Consider the following 13,787-nt stretch of genomic DNA (forward strand, 5'->3'; position numbering starts at 1 on the left):
TGCAGTTGAAGAGACTGTAAGTCTAAAATGTATTATACTGATATGTTTTTGTACATAAATGGACTACTTGTAAACCCATTCACCCATATCTTTTAGAAAGAATGGCAGCTACTCCAGAGTAAATTTCAAAAGTATATTGTGAAGTAAAGACTGTGCATGTGAGGTTTGTATATTGTTTTTGTGAGAAAAACAGAAATCAGTATAATAAATCATAGTACAAAACGAATATGACAATCCAGAAAAACAATAATCATGTAAAGAATAAATGTTGTCATATTACTTGAAATAAACAGGTCTTAAAGAGGTGCAGTAAACTAGGGCTGACCAATACAGCTTCAAAAATGATCTCAGAATTTTTCAGCCAATATAATTATTATAATTAATTATTATTAATTATAATTATAAATTAAAATATCTATCTCGATAATTATGTATTTCCTCTGAAATGGCTAAATCTGTTTAAAATAATGAAGGCACATTTCCCCAGTTTTCCACTAAATAAACATGGGGTAGAATGAGATTTTCATTGATATGCACTTTTATATTTATATTTTAAATACAATAATACATAGTTGCCAAATAAAAATGTATTTAGTTTCATATATTTTATATTTTTGCAAAAATTACTTACAGTAAGAAGAATACAGTATAATACTAGAATATTACTGTGGGACCCAGTCAAGTTTATTACGCTAATACTGATTTATCAATATTATTTTGAGGATTAGATTTGTTTGATATAAAAGCAATATATTTTCTGCTTTTTTTTACTTCACCTTCACCTGGGACTTTTCCCAGTACAAATAAAATAGGGTTCCAGCACTTCGTGCTTGGACCCCTAATAATAAAAAGAAAATCAGTACAAATACAATAGGGTTCCAGCACTTCGTGCTTGGACAAATCCTTACAAAAATAATAGGGTTTCTAGCCCTTTGGGCTTGAACCCCTAATAATACGAAAATCGGAACAAATTCAATAGGGTTCCTGCACCTTCGGTGCTTGGACCCCTAAATAATAATAATAATACTTAGAAGAACAATAGGGCCTCCGCACTTTCAGTGCTTAGGCCCTAATAATAATAATCATTAGAAGAACAATAGGGCCTCCACACTTTCAGTGCTTGGGCCCTAATAACTAGATAGGTACATTTCCTGAAAAAAAATTGAGTGGTGCCTGCCGTGGCAAAATTTGTCATCACGATGTCCCACCAACTGCCCCAAGCTGAAAGAGGCCACCCCCATGACAGTAGGATGTTCTGGTGCAAAAATATTGGTTGCTAGGGTGTTCCATCTCGTTGATAGGGAGTTACAAGGGTGATACTCAAAACGCTCCTTGCCAGCCTAAGTCAAATGAGCCAACCCGGAATTCCCCACTGAATTTTATCCTGACTTCTGAAAAACATCTCAAGTTGACTCTGGCATTGTCGATGGGCACAACACATGATGACATATTTGATAGGTTCAAGTGTTGGACTTTGCTGCTTTGACAGTAGTTATTCTTCATTATTCAATCGGCTGCCATGTGATGGAAAAACAAATCATGCATATTCCAGTTATTGAGTCTTTATTATAAATATGACGTGAAGACCTACTGATTGTAAACTTCCTAAATATGTTTGTTTAGTATGTTGTTTTGACATGTGTTGTACAGTAGCTAGCATGACCTGTAATGTTTCTACATATCTCTTGTATTTGTATTGAATGCACAGCAGAAGAGAGAGTGGCGGTGAGAAAAGTAACAAAATTAACGTAATACTTAACTTAAAAAGTAACTTTTTCATTAATTTAGTTACTTTTATGGAGTGACAAAATATTCTAACAAGTTACTTTTAAAAGTAACGTTACCCAACACTGAGTATTTTTAATATTAGGCTATGCATCATATTTTATACTGTACAATACATGTTATTCTTAATGTACACCATTCCATGTGTATTTGTATCACTGTACCTTGTGTTATATTTTCCAGGCATTAATCTAGACATTATAAAAAGAGTAGTTTGGAATATACTCGCAGCAAAATATATGTACAATTCTAAATAGTATATTAATGCAACAGCGCTCTTTACTCATCTCGCTCGCATCAAAACACAGATTATATACTCCTCAGAATGCATCAACACCATGGAAAGAACAGAATTTATAAATCTGCATGTAGATGGAAGCATAATGTATAAAATGTGTCATCTGATTAAAGTCTTTAAGTCTATCCCGAACGCACACTTTTAAAACTCACTTGCTGACTGCTCCCCATCTGTCTGCTCTTACCTCCCCCTAAGGACTGGGCCCGCCTTAGCACGTGTCACGTGGTCATGTCGATGCCACGCCCCGTTACGCGTAAGTGAGCACTCACGTCCAACGCGTGGCTTTCTCACTTTGCTCTAAGTCGAGCAGTTCTGACCGTCAGGGTTTTTACATGTTTTAATTGAAATTCACCACTCTGCGTCTTAGACTGAAGCCGTTTTGGTCTAGGGGTGGAGTGGAGACGTTCAGCGGCGGGACAGAAGTGATCTTTCGGGCAGCTCATCGCGGTACATTTGAGGTGTGTTCGAGGAGAAATGGCCACTAAGGTGGAGGCTGTCCTGCCAAACAACCATCTGCTCACACAGGAGGATCACGAGCAGAGCGATCGTGACGGAGCTTCAGAGCAGGCGGGATTCAGCATGAAGGAGCAGACGAGCCTCAAACGAGCGAAAGATGAGAGCAACAGTCAAGTGAAGGAGAACTTGCTGCAGGAGAGTGAAGAGCAGGAGAAAGCGGCTAAAAAGGAGTTTGCAGAAGCTCAACCGCCCAAGGTGAACCCGTGGACGAAGAAGATGAACCCGGCGATGAGCAGCAGTTTCAACGGCCAAACACAGCAAGGTTTGTAAGAAAATCATTGCCTGTTGCAGTTCTGCGGTTGTCTGGATGGATTTGTTTGCAGTTGTAAAGACAGACCTGTTGTACGTGTGCGATCTACACGATTGCTGTCAGTAATTTAAAGCGCTTATGGATGTTCAAAAGAGCGATTATACGACTGTACATGCAGGAGCATTATTTCACTGGCTTGATTCGCGTTTCTCAGTGTAGGTTCAGCCCAATAATGTTTTTATCTGATAGAGTTCTCTGTGATCTAATAACGTGGGTAAATCAATGCACGTCATACATGTATGCCAGACCATGTAAACAAGATAACTCGATAAATGCGGCCTGCAGCTCGCGCTTCTGTGACTTCCTCACGGATCGTTCGCTCATGTAATAACACGGTGATGCTAAAAGTGTGTTATTTAAAACAATATCACAACAGTGGATGGAAATCCACTTGCTCGGCGGCTTTGCTGTTGTCCTGAACAAATGGCTATCGGGTTAGCTCAGCTAGCATTAGCGGCCTATCGCGTGAGCTTCTCTGACAGAACTGATTCATGTTTTATTCTTATAATACTGCCGATTGATTGATACTCTCAGATCGCATTATCAGACCTCATGAAGTTGGTGAAACGGGCCTTGTGATCACCGTATATTTGACATTTGTTATGGAACATCACGTGTGAGATCCACGTGTTTCTCGTAAACCGACTCGCATTAACTTTAACCCCATTTGTAATTGAAATAAATAATCAGAATGAATATATATATATACACACACCGATCACGAGTGTGGATCTCTAAAGATGTTCAAAGCACATTGAATGTGTCAAGCACGTCAGTGCTAATGCTAGCTGATTAGCATGAGCCATCTGTCTCGCCTTCAAATAATGATAAATATATGGTTTCTCTCAGATCGACACTTTATTGTGAACGTGCTTTACGTTTCTACAGCAACACCAAAGAGTGATTGAATTACAGGCTCAATGGGGTCAATTGTTATGAACCCATAATTCCCTTGTAGTCAGACAACGTGGTTTGTGCCAGATCATAGCGACTGTATTTCAAAATGTCAATGTGTTCACTCCTCATGTTCGAGTGAAATGATGTCGTGAAGGAGAGGAAAATGACAGTAATCCTTTGCCTTCGCTTCTCTGCGCCCATACTAATGTAAACAGAGAATGGAAGTGAATGAGTCCACTGAATGCCCACAGTAAAGATGAATAAGACTGTTGTGTAACATGCAAATGTGCTGATGTGAGAAACTCTCTTGTGTGTAACACACACGCATTTAGTGAATGACATTGACAAGCTGCTGTCAGTAACACACTCATGTTTTTCATAATTAAAAGCTCCTTTTAAATGCTGGAAATTACTTTTGTATACAAATATTAATTGCATTAGATTGTAGTTGTTAATTTCTTGTTCATGTCCTTGGATCATGCATATCATTACTGTTAATCTAAAATGTGGAAAACCGTAAGGGTTGTGTGTCCAAATAATAATCAGAAAAATGTTGTATAATAACTTTAAGTATAGCATGTCTCAATGCGGTGCACAACAGCCTATATCAGGGTTGCCAACTTAGGTTACCTGTGGCCTGTTTCAGAGTAAGTTTCAGGTTGACAACCAGATAGAGACAAACTGGTTTAGATCGGGTTCAGCGATCTCGAGACGCTCGCTATAAACGTTCTCTGTCAACTCGGAGTTTGATCCTGAGTTCATGATGAAGCTTGTGAACATGAATGTGACGTTTGACATGAACAGCCAATCTGTGAAGCTTGGAGTCTGCAGGATTTACTTGTGCAAGAAATGTATGATCCAAGGGGAGCGACTTTATTGTGTCAGATATGTCACTTTACTCACAGCTGATTGTTTCAGTATCAATTTGCGATCTGTAACTCAGAATAAAACCTGCTCTGGAGCACGTTAGCCGTGTAGCACAAGTTATGGTGATGAACACCAGTAAAAACCGACCTGCCTCCTTGAGACTGAAAAACCAGAGTTTGCTCAAACTAAACTCAATCTTACCTGGGTAGTCACGGAAACTGGCTTCGTGAGACGGGCATCTGGTTGGAGTGAGATTTTGATGACATGGGGTGAATTAATCACATGCGTTCATATTTAGTACTAGAACTATCCTTCATTTGGAACTCCACAGCACTTCCTAATCAAACACTACAATGAGCAGGTTTTTTTGGGCTCGCTTACACCAGTTAAATTGGCATTCACACATGCGCTATAGCACTACCAAGGTTTTTCCAAAAGTGGTCTCAGGTGGGGCCTGAGGTACTCGGTCATCCATACGCTCAAAGTTGGTTGGTTACTTAATTGCAATTAATGAATAATTAGCTAGCTTTGTAACAATACAGAAATTCCATGATACGATGCAGAAGCCTCCTGACATGATTATTAAAAAAAAAATAGTGCCCTCAAATGTTTTGCTAAAAATAATTCAAGGAATCAACACAAATGTATTTTAAATCATACGTGAATGATCAGAAGACATACTTTTTGTCCTTTTCCCAAATTTCATGTTATTGTAAACAATTTTATAAGCATTTTTACTGGCTTATCACATGTGCTTGTGTTGTGCTTATACCTGTTTACATTTCAACATCAACAGCAGTGAATATGAAGTCTCATGTAAATGCGGGTTTCTTAAGTTCTTATGTTTTTTTTATTGTCATCAGCGTCTTGTGGTGCATGTAATCATGCTCCGTGTCAACTGGGAGAGGCTTTCTGTTATTTTCAGCAGTGAGGCAAACTTGCGGCAGCTGTGTTTCTGCCTCACATTTTTTGTGAGTTCCACCGGTTTGCACCTTGATGTCGGCGTAAATAAAACATCTTTGATGTAGTACCAGGACAAGGTAAAGCTGGAAAAATTCCAGACTCTAAATAAATAATTTCGTGCATAGAAATTTGTGTTGTAAAACTTTACAGGTATATTTTAGATATAATATCGGTGATTGAATGACTGTTTGCTCTTTAAATTGAAAAGATTTCCTATTAAGTCAGTAGGCTCACTGGAATGTTTTAGCATACAAATATGGTGGCACAGTGGCTTCAGTGTTATGACGTCATCACCGAATCAAACAAATTGTACGTATAGTGTACAATGAATATTGAAAGTTGCTCTCACGCTAGTGCGGATCCAGTGAGCAGCAGTCTTCTGACAGTTTTAAGTTTACGCTGCCTGGATCTCCTGCTTGATGTGTCATGAAATGACCATCATGCAACATTCGTGACTCAGAGGAACTGAGTTTTGATCAAGGCTGTTTAAATGTGCGCTTCAGAGGAATATATGTGAGTGCTCACAAGAAGAAAACACTGGGTTTGTGAGGTATATGATAGAAGTCTTCTTGATATTTGCCTTCATATCAGTATCATTAGTCAAGGCAATTACAGGGAACTGTTGAGGTTAGAGAGAGAGAGAGAGAGAGAATTAAGCACGTAAGCATAGGGTTGGGCGATATGGCAAAAAAATAAAGCCTCGATTTTTATCAAACTTATGGACGATTCACAATTCGATACGATTTTTTCAACTTTTAAATGTACTCCAACATGATTCAAATTGCATGTTCTTTATTAGAATAAAAGGCAACCTGGTTAGAGAAATCCAATTTCTTTTCATTATAGGAAACAAAGGTGTGCAAGAAAAATTTACAAATGCACCACAGGGGGAAGTTGTCAACAGAGTGTAAATGTAAAATAAAATCTAATACATCCATATGTTCAGAAATAAAAGATTAAAATAAGAAAACTGCAAAATACAGAAGTAATGTAGGTATGTATCTCTAAACCAAGTCTAACTAGAAAGTTATCTAGAAATCAATATCTATAAATTATCAAGTTTATCTAGAAAGTACTCATTGTATATCAAACAATTTGTGTATATTCATAAACCCCTTCAGATAGAGAAGTAGCGCTCTAGCGGTTCACGCTGAGCAGCGCAGCAATATGAAATTTATCATTACATTTCAACTAGCAAAGTTTGTCAAAATGATCGCTTGCCAAATGTTGGCTATATATGCAGTACACTTGAAACACGTCAAAGATCAAAGCAATAATTAGCTATCTATCTGAATCATCATGGCAAAAGGAGCGGCGGATGTTTGATTCTCCCATAAATAGCCTATTCATATGATTTGAATGATTTTGAAGTGCCAGTGACTGTCACAGAACTAACGCTTTATAATGGGTAAAAAGAAAAGAAAGGAGTCAGTTCGTCAACATTCGCATGCCGAGGCCAGGTATGGTCTTAAGCCAGCGTATACAGCTCTGGGAAAAATTAAGAGACCACTACAAAATTATCAGTTTTTCTGGATTGACTATTTATTGGTATGTGTTTGAGTAAAATGAACATTTTTATTCTATAAAGTAATGACAAATTCCTCCCAAATTCCAAATATAAAATATTGTCATTTAGAGCATGTATTTGCAGAAAATAACAACTGGTCAAAATTACAAAAAAGATGCAGTGTTTTCAGACCTCGAATAATACAAAAAAAAAAAAAAAAACAAGTTCGTATTCATTTTTAAACAACACAATACTGATGTTTTAACTTGGGAAGAGTTCAGAAATCAACATTTGGTGGAATAACCCTGATTTTCAATCACAGCTTTCATGCGTCTTGGCATGCTCTCTACCAGTCTTTCACATTGCTGTTGGGTGACTATGCCACTCCTGGTGCAAAAATTCATGCAGTTCTGCTTTGTTTGATGGCTTGTGGCCATCCATCTTCCTCTTGATCACATTCCAGACGTTTTCAATGGGGTTCAGGTCTGGAGATTGGGCTTGATCCGGTGGTCCTCCATCCACACCTTGATTGACCTGGCTGTGTGGCATGGAGCATTGTCCTGCTGGAAAAAAACAATCCTCAGAGTTGGAACATTGTCAGAGCAGAAGGAAGCAAGCTTTCTTCCAGGATAATCTTTTACGTGGCTTGATTTATGCGTCCCTCACAAAGACGAAACTGCCTGATTCCAGCCTTGCTGAAGCACCCCCAGATCATTCCGATACTCCAAATATCACAGTGTGTGCGAGACACTGTGGCTTGAAGGCCTCTCTATGTCTCTAACCATTAGACGACCAGGTGGAGGATCGGTGAAGACCTGGGGGTGCTCCAGAAAGGCTGGAATCGGGCAGATTTGTCTTTGTGAGTGGCATAAAGTCACCCAACAGCAATGTAAAAGACTGGTAGAGATCATGCCAAGACGCATGAAAGCTATGATTGAAAATCAGGGTTATTCCACAAAATATTGATTTTTGAACTCTTCCTAAGTTAAAACATTAGTATTGTGTTGTTTAAAATGAATATGGACTTGTTTTCTTTGCATAATTTGAGGTCTGAAAACACGGCATCTTTTTTGTTATTTTGACCAGTTGTCATTTTCTGCAAATAAATGTTCTAAATGGCAATATTATTTATTTGGGAGAAATATTTACTTAGTTGACAAGGTATGGACGTAGCTACTTGGTTTGCTAGTTAGCTATAAGCTCATTATCATGGAGAGTAAAAGATGGACTTTCCAGCATTGCGTCTCACCAACTAGGTAACAACATAGCGTGAAATCAACAGACACAATCCACCAGTGCACCGTTTTCTGCTGAGCTGCAAAAAGTTGCTCTGATGTTTACCTTACATTACTTACTGCACTGACAAACTATAGCTGGCTAACGCAGCAAACAGAGGAGATAAACATAAATGACATGGTTGTCAAGGACAGGGTTAACGTTATATTGAAAACGGAAAATGATGGGGTCATAGTTTATTAACTTTCCAGTATGTATTTCACAAACTAGTTAGTAACTTACCATGAAAACACCGCTTAACTCCGCCCTGTCTGCAGAGCCACCATCAGCTCAGCTCTGTAAACAATGGAGTCGGAGCGCATTATGCTGGACAAACTTTGACACCAATTCTAAAGCATTGTTTTCTGCATTACATATTCTGAAAAAGTTTTCATATCTGCACATATCGGTAAACCTATACGGCGATACTGATATATTGGAGAAAGGCTAATATCGGCCAATAATATTGGTCGGGCACTAGTATTTGGCTAACTGGGGCCCAGGTCAGGAAGCAGACAAACTGGTTAATCCGAACGTGTGCTAGGTGCCTTGAGACGTCACACAGGTCACATAAACAACACCACATATTACCTAGATATCATATAGAGACTGTGTCTGTTCCTCGAACTACCAAACACAAACCCCTCACTAAATCATTTAGAAAAAATTTGATTAAGGTCAAACTTGGAAAAAAAAAACGAAATAATTGAAGATAAACACCATATAAAGTTAGGGCTACTAAACATTAGATCTCTTTCTACCAAAACACTAATTGTAAATGAAATTATTACAGATCATAGTTTGGATGCGCTCTGTTGACTGAAACCTGGCTTAAACCGAATGAATATATTAGTTTAAATGAATCTACTCCCTCAGGTTATTGTTATAACTATGAGCCTCGTCTGAAGGGTCGAGGAGGTGTTGCTACAATTCACAGTTTTTGGTGTTACTTAGAGGACAGGTTATAAGTTTGTCTTTTGAACTAATAATGCTTAATGTGACACCATCAGATATAAATAAAAATCTGTTGTCTTTTGCCCTTGCTACAGTATATAGATCACCCGGGCTGTACTCAGATTTCCTTGGTGAATTTGCAAATTTTCTATCAGATTTCGTTGTTAATGTAGATAGAGCTTTAATTGTTGGTAACTTCAACATTCACATAGATAATGAAAATGACACATTTGGGATTAGCATTTATCGATATTCTCAGCTCTCTTGGAGTCAGACAAAATGTGACAGGACCAACTCATCGCCATAATCGTATGCTAGATTTAATTCTGTTATATGGAGTTTATGTTGATACTATAGAAATTCTACCACAGAGCGATGACCCTGTCTCTTGTTTGCTGTGATCAGCTAATGTCACTCAATCTACACCACGCTATTGTTTAGGTATAAATATTCTTTCGACCACTAAAGATTGCTTCACTAATAATCTTCCAGAATTGTCTCACTCAGTAAGCCAAAAAGTCCAGAAGAACTTGAGGTAATAACAGAAATATAAATAGTCTTCTCTAGCATTCTTGATAGTGTTGCCCTCTTCAATTAACCCTTTAAAGCCTGAGCCCAAAATTAGGAAAATTCCATTCTGTGCCAGAATATGATATTCATATTACATTAATATTCATATAACATCACACACCTGAACTGTATATACCATATTGAAGAGGAAAAACTAGGGTTTTCATATGATATAAATATGTATGATTATTTAAGGCTAATCATCCTTTATCAATAAGATTTCACACAGCAATTTTTACAAAAATCTTCTCCGGCCACCATACTTCATCAGACAACTGCATTTTCAACCATTTTAATTACAAGCTAGAGGGAAACTTAGTGTATGAAATATACATAATTTTGTGGGCAATGTAGAATAGCAGACAGATTAGAAATATAATCTATTGTTTAAAAGTTGTGACCATTCTAGTGATTAGTGGGAAAACGGAATAAAACACATTTAGAATGTTAAGATACATTTCACATGACCACTCCTCAAATACTCCTTTTGAGCAGCTGTAATAATAAATTGAGATTGCATCTGAAATCGAAGGACACAAACACTGAAATAATACATTTTATGTGTTCAATAAAACACACACTATTTAATTTGAACATTAGAATTACACATGAATTACACAGCAAAACATTCAAAATCAAACTTTCGAACTATCTACAGTAAATACATTTTTAATAAAGAGTGCAGGAACAGAATATATATAAATTCATAAATACTCAACAACTGCAATACCTGTGGAGAGAAGAGAGGGAGAAAAGAGGGGAGGGGGAGGACAACAACACCAGTAAACACAGCCCAACCTAGGCCTCTTTGCGAAACTGTTCACACTTGGCTAAGTACCAAGACTGAAAACAGTTCCTATCGCGAACCAAGCAAAGTCTTTTGCCATTACATTCCGGCGTGCAACAAGCTACTTTAGTTTTATTTTCAGTCCTAGTTTTCCAATAGCATAGCCAACATCTCTTAGAGGACTCTTCAAATTTAGGGATATGGGCTGTGTGGAGTGATGACGAAGGAGGGACTACAGGCTTTAGTGTATGCAAAGGGAAACTTGCGTGAATATCGATACCTCCCAGCTGACGAGCCAGGTTTTCTCTGAAATCTATCTGGGTTAAGTTCACCAGTCTACGCTCATCCCCTGGTGCCGCATGAATGTGTTGCCATTCCTTAAACAATATGAAACTATTGACGACGGCAATGTCTATGAAGTGGAGAAAAAAAAAAGAGTCTTCCACCACTTCTGAGTTTTTTGTAGGACATCGTAAGATTTTATCATTTGGTCTGACCTATCAACACTGCCCATGTTTTTGTTATAATTGCTGATGACAGTGGGCTGGAGGGCTACTTTTGTCCAGTCGCCATCATTTTTTACAAACCTAGTAATTTTGGTCGAGCCATTCCCATTGTGGAAATTGGAGAGGCATGTAACTGCAGGCGTGTCCTTCCACTGAATTGCAAGTATATTCCCCTCAATCCTACACCACCTCATAGCGCCACGAGCTGTCTTGCATTCCCATCTTTTGATGTCTTTAAATTCTGCAGGAAACCGTTTACGATTCACCCTGCATGTCCCACATGCATTAGTTCCCATTTCTAACAACTTAAGCATAAGAGCTGGGGACGTGTAAAAGTTGTCAAACCAAACATTGTGGCCCTGGTCTATTGCTCAGTTACGACACATGCTCTCTGTTGCTGATGCCAAAAAACTAATTCATGCGTTCATGACCTAAAGACTAGTTTATTGTAATGCATTATTGGGAGGATGTCCAGCAAGTTCAATAAATAAACTTAAATTGGTTCAAAATGCAGCTGCCAGAGTGCTGACTAGAACCAAGAAATATGATCATGTTAGCCCAATTTGATCGTCGTTACATTGGCTACCTGTTAAATTTCATATTAATTTTTAAATTCTGTGAACTACATACAAAGTAGGGATGGGCAGATCGATACTAAAGTATCGATACTTCTGATACTGATGTGGTATCAAGAATATCGATCCTCACATAAAAATATCGATTCTGAAGGTTTTTTTAAGTAGTGATCTTATTATTTAAAATAACATGAATATTAATGCATCTCATAAGCTTAGAGTGGAAAAAATTATTATGAGCGAATTAGTTGCATGGCACCTGAACTAGTTTTTCTTCCGCCCATCTTGATGTGCAGAAATGCTGAAATACACTACCAGTCACAGACAGAGCTCACCCTTTCTGTCACAGTGCTCGTTCAAAGAGGGAGCAGTGCTTTCCTGAGGTAATGACAGAAAAACAGCATCTGGAGTTATTCACACTATGACAAACCTAGATGTGACATGTTATAATGGGCTTGTTTGACAATTTTTACAGGTTTATTTAAATTCAGAGTTGTTAAAACATTGATAATGATCTGTAATCCTTGTTAATAAATGATACCCTTATGAAAACTACCCATGGATTTACTGTAGTAATATTGTATTAACCATGACTAGTAACCACGACTGTAGAAACCAGGTTTTTTTTGGCAGTAAACAAGGTTTTGATAAAATTAACCATGGTTTTACTACAGCATTACTGTAGTATCCATATTGTAACTTGGTTTTAGTAATCGTAACCATGTAATATCTATGGTTAATTTTGTGGTTTTATATATTGCTTATACAGTGCATCCGGAAAGTATTCACAGCGCTTCACATTTTCCACATTTTGTTATGTTACAGCCTTATTCCAAAATAGATTAAATTCATTGTTTTCCTCAACATTCTACAAACAATACCCCATAATGACAACGTGAAAGAAGTTTGTTTGAAATCTTTGCAAATTTATAAAAAATAAAAAACGAACAAAATCACATGTACATAAGTATTCACATACTTTGCCATGACACTTAAAATTGAGCTCAGGTGCATCCTGTTTCCACTGATCATCCTTGAGATGTTTCTACAACTTGATTGGAGTCCACCTGTGGTAAATTCAGTTGATTGGACATAATTTGGAAAGGCACACACCAGTCTATATAAGGTCCCACAGTTAACAGTGCATGTCAGAGCACAAACCAAGCCATGAAGTCCAAGGAATTGTCTGTAGACCTCCGAGACAGGATTGTATCGAGGCACAGATCTGGGGAAGGGTACAGAAAAATTTCTGCAGCATTGAAGGTCCCAGTGAGCATAGTGGCCTCCATCATCCATAAATGGAAGAAGTTTGGAACCACCATGACTCTTCCTAGAGCTGGCCGACTGGCCAAACTGAACGATCAGGGGAGAAGGGCCTTAGTCAGGGAGGTGACCAAGAACCTGATGGTCACTCTGACAGAGCTCCAGCATTTCTCTGTGGAGAGAGGAGAACCTTCCAGAAGAACAACCATCTCTGCAGCACTCCACCAATCAGGCCTGTATGGTAGAGTGGCCAGATGGAAGCCACTTCTCAGTAAAATGCACATGACTGCCCGCCTGGAGTTTGCCAAAAGGCACCTGAAGGACTCTCAGACCATGAGAAACAAAGATTGAACTCTTTGGCCTGAATGGCAAGCATCATGTCTGGAGGAAACCAGGCACCACTCATCACCTGGCCAATACCATCCCTGCAGTGAAGCATGGTGGTGGCAGCATCATGCTGTGGGGATCTTTTTCAGTGGCAGGAACTGGGAGACTAGTCAGGATCGAGGGAAAGATGAATGCAGCAATGTACAGAGACGTCCTTGATGAAAACCTGCTCCAGAGCGCTCTGGATCTCAGACTGGGGCGAAGGTTCATCTTCCAACAGGACAACGACCCTAAGCACACAGCCAAGATAACAAAGGAGTGGCTATGGGACAACTCTGTGAATGTCCTTGAGTGGCCCAGCCAGAGCCCAGACATGAACCCGATTGA

General features: G+C 38.5%; 1 protein-coding gene across 3 annotated transcripts in view; it reads left to right on the forward strand.

Moving 5' to 3' along the window:
- Positions 1–2,339: 2,339 nt before the first annotated feature.
- LOC127430646 (la-related protein 1-like) overlaps positions 2,340–13,787 on the forward strand; it is an 88,846-nt gene continuing 77,398 nt past the window's right edge. For all 3 annotated transcript variants that reach the window (XM_051680566.1, XM_051680567.1, XM_051680568.1), the window contains exon 1: positions 2,340–2,861. In XM_051680566.1, coding sequence (XP_051536526.1) covers positions 2,558–2,861 — 304 coding nt within the window. In that variant the 5' untranslated portion in view covers positions 2,340–2,557. The remainder of the gene's footprint in view (positions 2,862–13,787) is intronic.

This window comes from Myxocyprinus asiaticus, chromosome 40, assembly GCF_019703515.2.
Source record: "Myxocyprinus asiaticus isolate MX2 ecotype Aquarium Trade chromosome 40, UBuf_Myxa_2, whole genome shotgun sequence".
Classification (NCBI taxonomy): domain Eukaryota; kingdom Metazoa; phylum Chordata; class Actinopteri; order Cypriniformes; family Catostomidae; genus Myxocyprinus; species Myxocyprinus asiaticus.